The sequence below is a fragment of the Phocoena sinus genome, chromosome 17, assembly GCF_008692025.1.
Source record: "Phocoena sinus isolate mPhoSin1 chromosome 17, mPhoSin1.pri, whole genome shotgun sequence".
Lineage (NCBI taxonomy): Eukaryota > Metazoa > Chordata > Mammalia > Artiodactyla > Phocoenidae > Phocoena > Phocoena sinus.
The window spans coordinates 76,372,991-76,391,106 of record NC_045779.1 but is presented as its reverse complement, the minus strand read 5'-3'; the positions used below and the strand labels follow the sequence as shown (position 1 = coordinate 76,391,106).

Sequence of the window (18,116 nt, the reverse complement as noted above, 5' to 3'; positions counted from 1 at the left end):
TCCTGCAGGAGAGGACGAGACGCACGCCTTTGTCGAGACGTGGTCCCCTTTGCTGGGGAGAGCGTGGGTAGCTGTGTCACTCCTGGCCTTGGGCCCTGGGCCCTGAGTCTGTCCTCCCCGCTCTGTACAGGTCGCACGATGGTCTCCCAGGTGAGGATGGGGGACATGGTGTGGGTGCCGCAGTGCCCGCTGCAGAGCAGGTGCTCAGGGTTTCCTGAACTTACCTAAGGTCAGACCCGACTTTCTGGTTGTTGATAAGTTAGAGGAGAAGATGTCACAGAATTGAGGGAAAAAGTCCAGGCAGCCCTGCGAGTGAGAGGCACAGAGTCCCCGAGCCACTCCTGCAGGTGGTGCCTGGCAGGGTCTGGAGGAATTTTCATTTCCTCACCCAGACACGTCTGTGTGGTCTAAGGAAAGGGCAAGGCATGTCGTACCCACGATCCGTACTTAGTTTTCGCATGACCCTGTGATCTACATGCCAGCGCTCCCCTTCTGCTCCTTGGAGCCGAGGTGGCAAGGGTTAGGAGCCCAGGCATCGCCAAGGGGCAGAGCTGCCAGCACCAGGCCCGCTCCCGGCCAGCTCTTCACCACACCTGTTGCCTCCTGCTGAGCCCCGGGCGTCAGGTGGGGTGGATGCCGTGGTGATCATCCCTCACAAGGTGGGGCCTCACGGGCACACAGCATCCTAGTGCCTGCGGCCTCGGCAGGGACTGCCTTCCCCTCCCTGGACAGACTGGTGGGTGAGTGGCTGAAGCCAGGAACCCTGCCCTGACCCCGTGACCAGTGCCTTATCCTTGCCAAACGAGGCACTGGTGACATTTCTGCTTATCAGCTTCTTGGCTTTGGGGTTGCAGACCCACCAGGGAATGCCAGTTTGTTTTTGCCTTTTGAAATCTGTGCTCGCAATTGGGCAGGAACAACTAGTTTCAGGATACTGTGCTTGGTGCATGGTGGCTGATCCTATTCCCAAGTGTTTACGCAGAGTGAATGAAACCTCCCTCCTGGTGGGGCCATTCTGTTCTCGCGGTACCATAAACACTCAGCCATCATATGCACTTCAGTGAGATACTGATGCCAGTGACCTCAACTCAAACACATTCTCCTCCAGTCACTGTTCATCCCTTGTTGCTTTCACTAGTCTCAGTTATCTAATTTTTAAAACAACAGTTAGGTGCAGGGACAGAGCCTAACTCTCCTGCGGCTCTTGGTAGGGGTGATAAAAAGTGTCCATCCTGAAATGAGATTGCATTCTGTGGCTCGAAAGGAAACGTCTAGATGTAGGTGGAGGTTTGGTTTGAGGCGCTGACAGGCTCCACGGCAGGTGCCGCCAACCTGAGGCCCCAGCCTTCCCAGGGGCTGTAGGTGTGGGTGGGCTTTACTGAACGTCCACGTGTGCCCCTGGCCTCATCAAAGCCCACGTCAATTCTTGACCATGCTGTCAAAGTTATTTTTGTTCTGGTGTGCTTCTAATTTTTGCTTGTTCCTCTTTCTTTTCTTTTCCTTTGTTCTTTTTCTCTCATACCGCCCTGTGAGTATGTTGTTGGGTCTGAAAAGGTAGGCTGTGAACACGTTACATTGAAAATAGCTAGATTTCCCTCTGTGCTGCCTTCTTACCGCCATCATCGCTTTAAAAAACAAAAACTTAACTGCTGCTTTGATCCATGTATTATCCTGGTCATCATTTTATTTTCTAATTTTTTCGAATTTTCGCTTTTTTAGCACATAACCCACTGGTGTTTGATAGCTATTCAAACACTTGCTTTGGGGAACCTGTTTGGTCTTCCTTATATTTGGTGACAAATGAGCCCTAATTAATTTTTGTTTGTTCGTTTTGAGGAAGTGAGTTGCTAATTGATTTAAGCGGCTGCCGAGGGGTTTTCACGGGATATTTTAACTTGGAAGTCAAAGTCTGCCGCACCTTGCTTGATTCTGGCTTTTAAATGAATGCCTTAGGCCTGCGGTTCTTGGCTGTCGCTGGCGATGTGCATGGTGTGCTTACTGGCCAGTGGTCACTGGTGAAGAGGTGACCGGCTTGGGGGTCTGCTGGCCGTGGAGGGACGCTGTTGGAGGAGCGGACACCAGATTTACTTTTGCTTTTGCCTTGACCATGCCATTTACTTTACTTTGTCTGAGCAACTTTCCGTCATAAAGGGGCAGAGGCTAGTCTAAAATCTATGCCAGTCTTTTGCCCCCTTTCTGAGGGCAGGTTTTCTAGGTATCAGAAAAATATGTCCTTCTCCTAGATAGCTAGTTCATTTGGATCTGGTGGACACAAGGGCCTCTCTAAGTGACCATGGCTTCCTCTCTGCTTTAGCCAATAAGCGTTCAGAGCCAGGTCTGTGGTTTACCTTAGCAGATGTATAGGCCCTCCCTGCACCAGCCTTTACTTTTAACCCATGTTGGCAAGAAATAGCTGATTCTTTATTTGTTGAGGCTAATGTCCGCCACTGATGGGCATGTCATTAGTTTGCAACTCCATCACCCAAGGTCAGCTGTGAAGGGAGATGCTTTGGCTGACCTAGGACCTCGCGTTCTTCCCCCCGGTTCATCTCACCCCTGGGGAAGGGTTTTGCCGCACCACCGTGCTGGCCAGGAGGCCTTGTTTCTCCTTTAATGCTCTGGTCCAAATGTGGACCCTTCATCTTTCATCAAAATAGGCCAGACTTTCTGCAAGGGTCCATCTCATTCTGGGGCGGGGGGACAAAACAGAAGTAAGTGTAGCAAGTGCAAGAAGTTGAGGCCATCTGGGTTGGGAAGCATAGGGTGGGATCCTGTGGTGGCTGGGCTGTGCCCTGGATGCAGGGCCTTTCCCATGGCTCCCTAGACTCAGAAGCTGGAGTTGAAGTGGCGTGGGAGTGGGGAGAAGATGGGGTCTTCTTTGAGGGAGGGAGGAAGGCCTGGGGTGGTGTGGAGCCCTGAGGTCCAGTCGACTATCTTCCCCACGGACACAAGGCAGATCAGACAGGGGACCTGAGGGCGGAGGGGATGGGCATTGGGAGGAGGGGCTGACGTGTGGAAGGACTGTTGGATAGTTCTGGAATAGTCTTTCCCCTCAAAATAGACTTAAAAAAATCCAAATCTCTTAAGAACATTGATAGTTACTGTGCAGGAAGTAGTTCTTTTTTGATCCTTCTAAGGGTAAGGCACTACACTGGTGGATACAAAGAATAGGACAGTCTATCCCAGGGGCTTGATACTTATTAGGGGGAATATGCAAGTTTATAAGGGGAGAAGGGTGGGGGAGGGAAACTAGCAAGGCTCTGTATCAGGCACCAGTCAGCCTCCCCACCTACATATTTCATTCATGCCACATCGATGCCATCTGAGGTGGGTGGTAGCAGCCCCCTTTTCCAGAGTGGGAAGCCTTCTCAGAGAGGTTAAGTCATTAGCCCAGCATCACAGGGCTAGTAAATGCTGTAGCAGGATTCAAGCACGGCCCTGTCAGGCTTTCAAGGATGTGTTCTCACTGCTAATTCCGTTACCTCCCTGTTACATCTGGAATGGTAAAGTGGATCAGTTTTGGAGCCTTTCAGAAAAAGTCTCCGACTTAAGTGCTGCAGGTCTATGTCATGAAGCTCAGACTTGTCTGATGGTTAGGAAGCATCAGTGTGCTTTACATCCCCGTGTTGAAGGTCTTCATTTCACGCCAATGATGACATGCTTGCAAATGACGTACAGGTGCAACATCAGACTTAGAAACTTCCGAACTTGTAACGGAAACTGTCCAGCCCTCCCTTGATCTGCTTTCCTCAGCAGAATGTAACTGTGCTGCAGGGTAGGCCTGGGCTTTCTCTATGGAGTGAAGGTTAAATATCCAACCTTAGCATAAAACAGTTCAGATGGAGGAAATCGACATTGATGATTTATTGGAAGATTTCATAAGACAAGATGCAGAATCAGTTAATGGCCCATATACCATCTGAAATTGAGTACAGAACATTGCATTTCTTATTTTCTATTCAGAGCTGTCTTACAATATAAAGTTGTCTACTTTGGAACTTCAGCTCCACCAAAGGGACGCCTGTCAGCGTGTTTATGCGCGATGCACGTAATCTAGGTTTCCTCAGTCCATAATATGCTAGTGCAAAATCATGGGCTGTAGCTATCACGTAATTATGCACATACCTTTAAAACTATATAATACCAAAAAGAAAAAAAAAGAGAGATTACCTTTATCCAAGTTCCTTTGGATTTTAATTGCAAACTGTTGTTGAGCAGCTCTGGTTTTCCTTTGGATTTGAATATATACATTCTTTGCATGTAAATTGGTTTTTGGATTAGAATATACCAAGCCCTTTTTTCCCACAAGCCACATAAATAGTACCCAAATTGCACACATATGAAACATTTTCTTCTTTCATCCGATCAGAAGTCATGAGAATAATACAGCGTATATCTGTAGTTGAATTGTCCTTAGTGTAAAGTGCAGTGTGAAAGCCTTCTGTGACAGTGCTTGCGGCTGTGTGTTAGGTGTTTTTGCAGAGCTTCTAGAAAGGATGCCTTTCCCTTTATCTGGGGAGGCTGGCAGGTCTTTGCCTGTGATTTAGGTATGATTGATTTGAGGCCATTATGACTTAGGGGTTATCGGGTTTTTAATTTTTCTATCAATCCCTATTTCCAGTTCCTTTAACCCAGTGTTTATAACTTGTAAGAATAATGAAATAACTCTTTGAAGTATTTAGAGCATATTCACATTTTTGGCTAAGTTCTATTGCTCATGGCTTTGAAATTCACCATTAGTTTTGAAATTTACAACAAATTATGGCATATTTTGAATATTTGCATTTTGTGTTAACGTTACATTTATTTGCCACTGTGGCTTCATGTTGTATTTTTCTTTGTCATACTGTTTGCTCGTATGTTTTTTTTCCTTATCCATAAGCATATTCAATGGTCACACAAGGTGACTATTCTAATAATGTATAGATAAGAACTCTGAACTTTTAGAGAGACTTAAAAAACGTGACATTACCATTTTCAAATGATCCGTGAAAGAAGGATCCATGTCTTTTTGGAAAAAGAATTTTGATGAGAAAGCTTATATTCTAAATTCCAAAATTGGCTTAAAATATTTTAGTTTAAAGTATTTTGTAGTTTGGCTAACTACAAATCGAATTGACTTAATTCCTTTATCTGTTTCTTACTGTGTTTTCAAAGGATTGGAACAGAATTGCTAATAATCTTGAGATGACCCAGTCTTGGGACATATAGTACTTCGAGAGTTAAATACTTTAATTTATATAAATCTGTGATAGAATTTTGTTTGTATGGTATTTTGGAGATTTTCTCCAAAGTATTAGGGTTCATTCTATTTTTATATAATTTAGAATATTTTATATTGTTTTGTTGAATCATATGACCTTAATATGAAAAACTATGAGCATATTTAGCTGACTCCTTTTTGTAAAAATCCTGTATTTTCAAGACCAACTGTTTCTGATCACAGTGATTGCACTTTTTGTTTTTGAAAATGTTCTGGGCTATATTTTACTACAGTAGATGTGCACCTTTGTAAGTTCATACAAAGATGTAATAATTTACTTTTTTTGGAGAGTTAAGACAGGATGCTTTAAAGCAAATTTTAGTCTAACAGGATAGGAGTAGAATCTACTGAAAAAAAGTCTAATTCAAAATCTGTTGAGTCAACATCATGGTGGTATTTGTAAACTGAGCCACGTATTAAAAGTCCACAGTCGTGGCCATGGAGGAGGAAAATGTGCATTTGGACGCTGAATTCTTTTCTGGTTAGAGCAGGAGGACACGGCAAGAAAGCAGGCCAAGCACTGCCCACCTTTGGGAGGGAGAGGCCCACAGGTGCAGAGGTTGGAGGCAGGGAAGGCTTCCTTGAGAAATTGAGTTGAAATGAGCCCTAAGGTGAGTGGGAAGTAGCTAGACCGAAGGGTCAGGTGGCCCCTGCGGTCACTGGGGGCCTTGGTACTGTGGTAAGGCTGGGGAACGCAGGAGGCAGTGCGGGGGCGGGAGGGCTAGAACCGTACTGGGGAAACTTTGAAGGCTTTGAAGTGAGGGAGTGACCTAATCAGATTTGTGCTTTGGGAAGGCCACTCTGGCTGTGTGCGAGAGAGTGTGTGTGTGTGTGTGTGTGTGTGTGAGAGTGTGTGTGTGAGAGTGTGTGTGTGTGTGTGTGTGTGTGTGTGGCAGGGATGAAGGGGAGGGTGGTACAGGGTGGGAGGGTCATTAGAAGACCATTAGAGGGCTGTTGAGGTGACCAGTGGGGGAGAGATGGCAGGGTGTGCTTGGGGATGGCGGGGCAGTTTAGATGCAGTATTTTCTTACGGGGAGGGCTTGCTGGCGGGGGCCATCCTAGCAGCGCCTTGTGGCTGGGAAGAAAACAGATGGAGGACAGGCCGACTTTCCTCTTCTCTCCTTCTCTGTGTTACATGATGGTCTTAGTTCAGCAAACATTTGGAACAGAAAAGCTACATTCCAGAGTTAGATCTGATGGGATTTAAGTTTGTATTGAGATCTGTACATTCATTTAGCTAGAAACTTCACATCTTTTGGATTAGCATAGGGGTTTTCTTTCTTGATAAGATTGCTTTCTTGGTGAGAGGAAATTTAATACAGCTGCTGTTTTTCTTGAAAAATCTTATCTTTTAAGAAATTTAATATTCAAAAGAATAGGAATATTTAAAAATGATAAAGCAGGATTTTGGTATAGTTTCTTTGGTTTCTGAGTTGATACAGAGTTAGAAGCTTTTGCATTATTTAATAGCACATCCTTGCCAATATTTAAAGAGCTGTTAGCGAGGGTCCCAGGCCCCACCTCTCAGAGTATCATTAAAGCTTGCTCTGAAATAGTGATGACAAAGGTCTTGTTTGCAAAAGCCAAACAGTTGGCTTATAATACGCAGCATAGCTCTCTTTATAAAATAATAATAGGTTTGAGGTTAAGAAAGTGGAAGATAATTGATTTTTTTAAAAAGCTGAAACAAACTTTCTTGTGCTAATGTTGTGATTGGAAAATTTGAAAAGAGAAAGTCTGCTCTAATATTATCCATGTGAAATACGTGTATCCTATTAGGTTTAAAAAATAACTTTGCTCATAAACTGGCAATGATGGTGGCTGGCTTTCAATTGTGGAGCCTAAGGTTGCCTTCTTAGCATTTTTTTGTAGCAAGGGAATTGAAAAGTGCTTAGCCAGTGTGCTTTTGGGGCAGAAGTCGGGCATTAGCAATGATACATTTCTGTGCATTTTACTTTATAGACATTACAAGAAGCGGTGCCAAGGGCGCATGCGGAAGCATGTGGGGGATTTGTGCCTGCAGGCCGGGATGCTGCAGGACTCCCTGGTCCATTACCATATGTCCGTGGAGCTGCTTCGCTCAGTGAATGACTTTCTGTGGCTTGGAGGTAAGGTTATCTGATGAAGATGATCACATATGTAATTACAGCAACTGCTACTTGAAATAAGAGAAAACCTAGAAACGGTGGCTCTAAAAACATATGGAGAGGGAGGGGAAGCCGTCAGCTGAGCTGGTTGCAGTGGGGAGTCTTCCGGGGTAACTGCCTCACCTTATCTCCTGCCACTTTCCCACCCAGCCCTGCACTGCAGTCCTGCTGAAGCAAGCATGCACTTTCCTCAAAAACACACTGAATTGCCTTGTTGCTCTGTTTTTTTTTTTTTGAAAAGCACATCTTGCCCTCTGCTTAGAATGCCATTCCCCATGATAGTCACCTCATTCTTCAAAACCTCATCCATAGGTCAGATGATGAATGGATGAACAAAATGTTTCTCCTTATAGCGGAACATTATTCAGACATAAAAACAAATGAGATACTGATACCACTACAACATGGACGAACCCTGATAGCATCATGTCAAGTGAAAGGAATCAGACACAAAAGGCCACATATTGTATGATTCTGATTATCTGAAATGTCCAGGATAGGCAAATCTAGAGGCAAAGAGCAGATTACTGGTTGCCTGGGGCTGGGTAGAGGGGGGAATGGGGAGGGACTGCTGATGGGCATGGGGTTTCTTTGGGGTGGTGGAAAGGTTCTGGAATTAGATAGTGGTAAGGGTTGCACAGCTGTCAATATACAAAAGCTCCCGAATCGTACACTTTTAAGTGGGTGAGTTTTGCAGTATGTGAATTATATCTCAATTAAAAAAACTTAAAAAAAAGAAAACCTGCTTCAAAGGACAGCCTCTTCTGACCCCTCCACGCAGTGGGTGCCCGCAGGTCTTGTACAGAATCCTGTCTGCATGGAGTTTACCCTCTGTGCTGGGACTGCCTGTTTGCGTGTTTTTCTCCTTCAGGGGCTATGTCCTGGAGGTGGGAGTGGGAGGCGTGGTCTGTGTGTGTCCATCATCTAGTATATTGTAGATGTTCTGTGAGTGCTTGTTAAATAAATGTGGCGTGAGTGAGGGCTGAAACAGGGTCCTTTCCCGGAAGAGGCTGACAGCTCAGTCAGAGGGCCCGTCAGCCACTGTGGTAAATACAAGTCAGAATGAAGTAACCAGGTTCTTCAGTGGAAGATCAACAGCGTCCTATAGGACACACAAAATATAAATTCTTAAAATGGACTTAAATTTCATAATTTGGCTTCTTAAAGAGGATAGGGAGATAAAAGTGAGAAAGAGAAGGAATAGATGGAAAAGAAACAAGAAACAGATAAAGGATTAAGTAGGAGGGGAAAGGTGGATAGGAGTTTTACTTTGTTTTCTTGAAGGAGAGGTCTATAATGACTTGCTGTGGACTGGTGGAGTAGAGCTGAAGGTTAGGTGCTTATCCGGGAAGAATGCCACCGGGCACCTGACCCACCCAGTGATAATGGGCAGGTCAGGTTCCTGTGAAGGCTGGGTGGAGTGGGTGGTGCCGGGTGCTGCCAGCTTATTTCACTCTTGGTCCCTCAGAAACGCACAGTGGGGTTTCCGGGGGGCTCCAGGACGTGTGACATCACAGCAGATTGAGGGCAGAAGCAGGTGTGAGAATCCAGTGCACTTGTCTCGAGCCAGACATGAAAGAAATTTCATGTAAAATTGTAAAAATGCAAACAGTGCCCCTCTTCCAGCATATTGTTGTTTTGAAACGTAGTTGTTGTTCATAAAAATTTAACATGGTCGGGACTTCCCTGGTGGCGCAGTGATTGAGAATACACCTGCCAATGCAGGGAACATGGGTTTGAGCCCTGGTCCGGGAAGATCCCACATGCCATGGAGCAACTAAGCCTGGGCACCACAACTACTGAACCTGCGTTCTAGGGCCCGTGAGCCACAACTACTGAGCCCATGTGCCACAACTGCTGAAGCCCTTGTGCCTAGAGCCTGTGCTCTGCAACAAGAGAAGCCACAGCAATGAGAAGCCTGTGCACCACAATGAAGAGTAGCCCCCTCTTGCCACAACTAGAGAAAAGCCTGCACACAGCAACGAAAACCCAACGCAGCCAAAAAAAAAACAAACAAAAAAACACCCTTTAAAAAATTTAACATGGTCAAGATGGCGTACTAGGAGGACGCGGAATTTGCATCTCCTCACAACTTGGGCACCTACCAGGCACTGGTGGGGGACCACGGACACCTAAGGGGATGGGAGGAACCTCCAGCAACTGGGTAGGATGTGGGGTGTGGGGGGAGTGAAGGAGGAGGAGAAGTGGAGGTGGGACGGGGCTGGAGCCCCTGAGGGGTGGCTGGGGGAGGGGAAGGGATCCCACGCCCGAAGGGGGAAATTGGGGAACCATTGGGAGGGCAGAGGATCAAAAGGGAGCGTGGCCAGGTTTCCCCTGTCCACTTGGGCCCCTGGGAACCTGCTGAGATCCCGGACCTGATCCTCTGCCCACCAAGGCCCCCTCCAGCCACATGGGTCCTGAGGGAGTGGGAGGGAGGGAAGGGGGAGCAAAAGTAAAGGCCGGACCTCTGGGACGGCACTGCTGAGGGGCGGCTGGGGAAGGGGAGGAGTTCCTACACCCAGTGGGACCCACCCACGGTTAGGGGTCCAGCGGGGACGGGGGAGACCTTTGGGGAGACAGTGGGGAAGGGGCACGAAGGAACGGAAAGGAACGCTGCCAGTGCTCACCCTGTCCACCTAGGCATCCGGAAGCCTGTTGGGCTCCCAGGCCTAATCCTCTGCCCTCGGAGCCTCCCTCCTGTGGCACAGAGCCCAAGACCCGCCCCTACACCTCCACCCAGGGCCGCACCTCTACACTCGGAGACCCACTCCAACTGTGCTGGGCCTAATCCCCACCCACACACCCTCACTCAGAGCCCTACCTCCAAACTCCTGGAACCCCAGCTCCAGAGACCCTCCTTTCCACGTGCTGCTGCTCTCCTTCTGGCAGGTCCTAAGCAGAGGCCCTGCCCCACGCTTGAACGTCAACCCCCAACCTGCCTAGGTCCCACCCCACCCTAAACCCCGCCCCTGCCTAAGTTCCACCCCCACCTAAACGCCACTCCCAGAGCCAAGAGTTATTTTTTTTTCCTCTTTTAGATTGGGGTTCTGTTTTACCTTGTTGATTCATTGTTGTTGATTCTTTTATATTTTTATTTTTCCAAGTAAATCTTTTGTTTTTCTAATTTTATTTTATTCTTTATACTTTGTTATTTTTCTCTCCTTTTGACTTGTTCCCCCTGCTTCTTTTTTCTTCTTTTTTCTTCTTTTTTCTGTGTGGTTTCATTTTACCTTGTTGCAGTTGTTTCAATTATAGTTTTATTTTTACTAATATGTTTTTTATCTTTCTAATTTTATTTTGTTTTTTATTCTTTGATATTGTACTGCTCCTTTTTTTCTTTCTTTCTGTTTTTTTTTTAATTGCGCCACGAAAATTGCAGGGTCTTGGTTCCCAGGCTGGAGGTTGGGCCCGAGCTCATGTGGCGGGAGCTCTGAGTCCAAACCACTGGGCTAACAGAGAACCTCAGACCCCAGGAAATATCAGTTGGAGTGAGGCTTCCTGGAGGTACTCATCTCAGCACCAGGACCCAGCCCTGTCCAACTGCCTGCAAACTCCAGTGCTGGATGTCTCAGGCCAAACAACCAGTAAGACAGGAATACAGCACCACCCATCAAAAAAAAAAAAGAAACGACAAAAAAATATGTTACAGACCAAGGAGCAAGGTAAAAACCTACAAGACCAAATAAATGAAGACAAAATAGGCAAGCTACCTGAAAAAGAATTCAGACTAATGATAGTAAAGACGATCCAAAATCTTGGAGCAGAATGGAGAAAATACAAGAAACAAATAACAAGATTCTAGAAGAACTAAAGAGCAAACAAACAGTGATGAACAACACAATTACTGAAATTAAAAATACTCTACAAGGAATCAATAGCAGAATAACTGAGGCAGAAGAACGGATAAGTGAGCTGGAAGACAAAATGGTGGAAATAACTGCCAGGGAGCAGAATAAAGAAAAAAGAATGAAAAGAATTGAGAACAGTCTCAGAGACCTCTGAGACAACATTAAATGCACCAACATTTGAATCATAGGGGTCCCAGAAGAAGAAAAGAAAAAGAAAGGGTCTGAGAAAATACTTGAAGAGATTATAGTTGAAAACTTCCCTAACATGGGAAAGCAAATAGTGATTCAAGTCCAGGAAGCACAGAGAGTCCCATACAGGATAAACCCAAAGAGAAACATGCCAAGACACATATTAATCAAACTATCAAAAATTAAATAAAAAGAAAAAATATTAAAAGCAGCAAGGGAAAAACAACAAATAACATACAAGGGAATCCCCATAATATTAACAGCTGATTTTTCAGCAGAAACTCTGAAAGCCAAAAGGGAGTGGCAGGACATATTTAAAGTGATGAAAGGGAAAAACCTACAACCAAGATTACTCTGCGCAGCAAGGATCTCATTCATATATGACAGAGAAATTAAAACCTTTACAGATAAGCAAAAGCTAAGAGAATTCAGCAACACCAAACCAGCTTTACAACAAATGCTAAAGGAACTTCTCTAGGCAGGAAACACAAGAGAAGGAAAAGACCTACAGAGACAAACCCAAAACAATTAAGAAAATGGTAATAGGAACATACATATAGATAATTACCTTAAATGTAAATGGATTAAATGCTCCAACCAAAAGACATAGACTGGCTGAATGGATACAAAAACAAGACCCGTACATATGCTGTCTACAAGAGACCCACTTCAGACCTAGGGACACATACAGACTGAAAGTGAGGGGATGGAAAAAGATACTCTGTGCAAATGGAAATCAAAAGAAAGCTGGAGTAGCAGTTCTCATATCAGACAAAATAGACTTTAAAAGAAAGACTATTACAGGAGACAAAGAGGGACACTACATAATGATCAATCCACGAAGAAGATATAACAATTGTAAATATTTATTCACCCAACATAGGAGCACCTCAATACATAAGGCAAATGCTAACAGCCATAGGGAAATCAACAGTAACACAATCATAGGAGGGGACTTTAACACCCCACTTTCACCAATGGACAGATCATCCAAATGAAAATAAATAAGGAAACACAAGCTTTAAACGACACATTAAACCAGATGGATTTAATTGATATTTATAGGACATTCCATCCAAAAACAGCAAAATACACTTTCTTCTCAAGTGCTCATGAAACATTCTCCAGGATAGACCATATCTTGGGTCATAAATCAAGCCTGGGTAAACTTAAGAAAATTGAAATCATATCAAGTATCTTTTCCAAGCACATTGCTATGAGACTAGATATCAATTACAGGAAAAAACTGTAAATAATACAAACACATGGAGGCTAAATAATATGCTACTAAATAAGCAATAGATCACTGAAGAAATCAAAGAGGAAATCAAAAAGTACCTAGAAACAAATGACAATGAAAACACAATGACCCAAAACCTATGGGATGCAGCAAAATCAGGTCTAAGAGGGAAGTTTATAGCAATACAGTCCTACCTCAGGAAACAAGAAAAATCTCAAACAAACTAACCTTACACCTATAGAATTAGAGAAAGAAGAACAAAAAACCAAAGTTAGCAGAAGGAAAGAAATCATAAAGATCAGATTAGAAATAAATGAAAAAGAAATGAAGGAAACAATAGCAAAGATCAATAAAACTAAAAGCTGGTTTTTAGAGAAGATAAACAAAATTGATAAACCATTAGCCAGACTCATCAAGGAAAAATGGGAGAAGACTCAAATCAACAGAAATAGAAATGAAAAAGGCGAAGTAACAACTGACACTGCAGAAATACAAAGGATCATGAGAGATTACTACAAGCAACCATACGCCAATAAATGGACAACCTGGAAGAAATGGGCACATTCTTAGAAAAGCATAACCTTCTGAGACTGAACCAAAAGAAACAGAAAGTATAAACAGACCAATCACAAACACTGAAATTGAAACCGTGATTAAAAATCTTCCAACAGGGCTTCCCCGGTGGCACAGTGGTTGAGAGTCCGCCTGCGATGCTAGGGGACACAGGTTCGTGCCCCGGTCCGGGAAGATCCCACATGCCGTGGAGCGGCTGGGCCTGTGAGCCATGGCCGCTGAGCCTGCGCGTCCGGAGCCTGTGCTCCGCAACGTGAGAGGCCCGCACACTGCAAAAAAAAAAAAAAAAAAAAAAAAAAAAACTTCCAACAAACAAAAGTTCAGGACCAGATGGCTTCACAGGCTAATTCTATCAAACATTTAGGGAAGAGCTAACACCTATCCTTCTCAAACTCTTACAAAATATAGCCAAGGGAGGGACATGTCCAAACTCATTCTACGAGGCCACCATCACCCTGGTGCCAAAACCAGACAAAGATGTCACACACAAAAAAACTACAGGCCAATATCTCTGATGAACGTAGATGCAAAACTCCTCGACAAAATACCAGCAAAGAGAATCCAACAGCACATTAAAAGGATCATACACCATGATCAAGTGGGGTTTATCCCAGGAATGCATGGATTCTTCAATACATGCAAATCAATCAATGTGCTACACCATATTAACATACTGAAGGATAAAAACCATATGATCATCTCAGTAGATGCAGAAAAAGCTTCTGACAAACTTCAACACCGATTTATTATAAAAGCTCTCCAGAAAGTAGGCATAGAGGGAGCCTACCTCAACATAATAGATGCCGTATATGACAATATTGTTGTCAATGGTGAAAAACTGAAACCATTTCCTCTAAGATCAGGAACAAGGCAAGGTTACCCACTCTCACCACTGTTATTCAACATAGTTTTGGAAGTTTTAGCCACAGCAATTAGAGAAGAAAAAGAAAGAACAGGAATCCAAATTGGAAAAGAAGAAGTAAAACTGTCACTGTTTGCAGATGACATGATACTATACATAGAGAATCCTAAAGATGCTACCAGAAAACTACTAGAGCTAATTAATGAATCTGGTAGAGTAGCAGGATACAAAATTAATGCACAGAAATTGCTTGCATTCCTACACACTAATGATGAAAAGTCTGAAAGAGAAGTTAAGGAAACACTCCCATTTACCATTGCAACAAGAAGAATAAAATACCTAGGAATAAACCTACCTAAGGAGACAAAAGACCTGCATGCAGAAAACTATGAGACACTGATGAAAGCAATTAAAGATGATACAAACAGATGGAGAGATATACCATGTTCTTGGATTGGAAGAATCAACACTGTGAATATGACTGTAGTACCCAAGGCAATCCACAGATTCACTGCAATCCCTATCAAGCTACCAATGGCATTTGTCACAGAACTAGAACAAAAAATTGCACAATTTGTATGGAAACACAAAAGACCCCGAATAGCCAAAGCAATCTTGAGAAAGGAAAATGGAGCTGGAGGAATCAGGCTCCCAGACCTCAGACTATACTACAAAGCTACATTAATCAAGACAGTATGGTACTGGCACAAAAACAGAAATATAGATCAATGGAACAGGATAGAAAGCCCAGAGGTAAACCCAACACATATGGTCACCTTATCTTTGATAAAGGAGGCAAGAATATACAGTGGAGAAAAGACAGCCTCTTCAATAAGTGGTGCTGGGAAAACTGGACAGCTACATGTCAAAGGATGAAATTAGAACACTCCCTAACACCATACACAAAAATAAACTCAAAATGGATTAAAGACCTAAATGTAAGGCCAGATACTATGAAATTCTTAGAAGAAAACATAGAACACTTTATGACAAAATCACAGCAAGATCCTTTTTGACCCACCTCCTAGAGAAATGGAAATAAAAACAAAAATGAACAAATGGACCTAATGAAACTTAAAAGCTTTTGCACAGCAAAGGAAACCATAAACAAGATGAAAAGACAACCCTCAGAATGGGAGAAAATATTAACAAATGAAGCAACTGACAAAGGATTAATCTCCAAAATATACAAGCAACTCATGCAGCTCAATATCAAAAAAACAAACTACCTAATCCAAAACTGGGCAGAAGACCTAAATAGACATTTCTCCAAAGAAGATATACCAGCAAGCACATGAAAGCATGCTCAACATCACTAATCATTAGAGAAATAGGGATCAAAACTACAATGAGGTATCACCTCACACCGGTCATAATGGCCATCATCAAAAATCTGCAAACAATAAATGCTGGAGAGGGTGTGGAGAAAAGGGAACCATCTTGCACTGTTGGTGGGAATGTAAATTGATGCAGCCACTATGGAGAACAGTATGGAGGTTCCTTAAAGAACTAAAAATGGAACTACTGTATGACCCAGCAATCCCACTACTGGGCATATACCCTGAGAAAACCATATTTCAAAAAGAGTCATGTACCACAGTGTTCATTACAGCACTGTTTACGATAACCAGGACGTGGAAGCAACCTAACTCTCCATTGATGGATGAATGGATAAAGCAGGTGTGGCACATATATACAATGGAATATTAGTCAACCATAAAAGAAATGAAATTGAGTTATTTGTAGTTAGGTTGAGGAACCTAGAGTCTGTCATAGACAGTGAAGTAAGTCAGAAAGAGAAAAAGAAATACCATATGTTAATATATATATGGAATCTTAAAAAAAAAAGGTTCTTATGAACGTAGGGGCAGGACAGGATAAAGACTCAGACGTAGAGAGTAGACTTGAGGACACATAGAGGGGGAAGGGCAAGCTGGGGCGAAGTGAGAGAGTAGCATTGACATATATACGCTACCAAATGTAAAATAGATAGCTAGTGGGAAGCAGCCGCATAGCACAGGGAGATCAGCTCGGTGCTTTGTGACCACCTAGAGGGGTGGGATAGGGAGGGTGGGAGGGAGACGCAAGAGGGAGGGGAGATGGGGATATACATATGCATATAGCCGATTCACTTTGTTAGTCAGCAGAAACTAACGCAACATTGTGAAGCAATTATACTCCAATAAAGATATTAAAAAAAAAGTTAACATGTTATGGGCTTATTATTGTTTTAAAAGGAAGGAACACATAAATATTTAAATCCTCTTCTAGTTCTATTTGCGAGCATGGTAAATATCTGTAGATGTAACCTGCACAAAAAAAGCGCTCTTTATTGTGGTCCTTAGTGATTTTTCAGCGTGAAGGAGTTCTAAGACCAAAAAGTTTGAGAACCACTGAGCTACTGGGTAAAGATGAACACTGCAGCACGACTTGTGAGGCGAGCAGCATAGCCCAAGGTTCTTAGGGTTTAACTGCCAGTGATAGAAGAATGAAAAGTTGCCGCAACTCAGTGTGGCTGCCTTTGAGAAGGAGACAGGCCTGCTAGGTGTTTGCTCGAAATGGGATAGGTGCATTCCGGGTGAATGATGGGGATAGGTATTCTGGTCCTTCTTCCAGTGGTATGATTTAAAAAATATTTTCGATCCAGGGCACTGCTTCATCTGTCTGCAGTGTCAGCACCTGGCACAGAGCCTGCCACACAGTGTGAACTAAACTGTTGGTTAAATGAATGAATGAACAGCCTGTCTCACATGTGCTCAGCCCCTCAGAGAAACGTTGAGCATCGCGAGCGTTTTCTGCGCTGCCAGCTTTGACACGGGCCTGCAAAACATAGTAGGGGCCATGTTCCTGTTTGTAACAAAACCAGTGATCTGTAGGTTTGATCTCTGTTTTGTGGGAAAATTGGCATTTCCACATCATCAAACCGTTCATATCATTCTGAGTCACTGCAATGTTTGCTAAGGATGGGCCACTAACTTTATTAATTGAACTTTTATTTTAATGCCCAGCTGCCCTTGAAGGGTTATGTTCAGCTTCTGTCATCTATCACTATCCTGGTGGAACTGGTGGTAAAACTGGAGCTCGAAGGTTCCAGGGTAGCTCACTTCCTGCTGAAGCAGCCAACAGACATCGACCAGGTAAGCTCTGCTCTTGCCTCCATCCTAGACTCAGTTACAGTCCTTAAGCAAGCAGGAGTAATCTATTACTGTTCCCTCTGAGTGAAGGTTGAGTAATGTTTAAATAAAACATAAAATCCGTTGAGTCAGAAATCCTGCGCGTGAGACATTGTCTCCTGATTCTATTGAATATGTATTGAGTCTTATCAAATGATATTAATGGATTACAATGATGGGTTGATTGATTTATGGACCAGTTGCATAAAATTTCATGGTAGGCTGTCTTTGAAGTTCTCTGTCTGGGCCCTTGTCATAATTTCTGTGTGTTTGGTGAAGTTAGTCCCAGATGTCAATTTCAACAGCTAATTCAGGGCCCGGGGAGCTGTTTCTTCTTTTTCTGGTTGATGAAGTTCTCTTAATGCGTGAAGTTTGATTTCCTCATGTTTGTTAGCACCTGTGAAGAGTAAAAATGCATCTTTGGAGGAGCAGAACCACAAATGCTTGTTGAATGAACTTGACCCTTTTGACCCTTAATAAACGAATTTGCCTTAAATGTTCAGGATGTAGTTAGTTGTCATACCGCATAGGTCACGAAGGTAATAACAAAGAATGCAGAGATCAAGGCTATACACAAAACTACTAGGTGTTTCTTGAACCATGAGATTTTTTCCCCCCAAAGAGAAGGCCCACGGCCGTTGATGTGTATTGGATGCGGAAATGCCTTCATGTCTTTTCCCCCTGAATTATACCATCCCCGTCACCAGCAAAGACTGCGGAGACCAACTCTATGAGCCAGTCAGTGTAGCCACTCAGTCTGAATCGGGGTGCACTCTTTGTAGAACTGCTTAGATGAATCTCTGGTGGTCCTTGAAGATGTT

General features: G+C 43.6%; 1 protein-coding gene across 3 annotated transcripts in view; it reads left to right on the top strand.

The window, feature by feature from the left end:
- Positions 1-18,116, top strand: part of TRAPPC9 (trafficking protein particle complex 9) — a 515,410-nt gene that overhangs the window by 9,882 nt on the left and 487,412 nt on the right. For all 3 annotated transcript variants that reach the window (XM_032610159.1, XM_032610157.1, XM_032610158.1), the window contains exons 3-4: positions 7,226-7,371; positions 17,131-17,259. In XM_032610159.1, the coding sequence (XP_032466050.1) occupies positions 7,226-7,371; positions 17,131-17,259 (275 nt within the window). The remainder of the gene's footprint in view (positions 1-7,225; positions 7,372-17,130; positions 17,260-18,116) is intronic.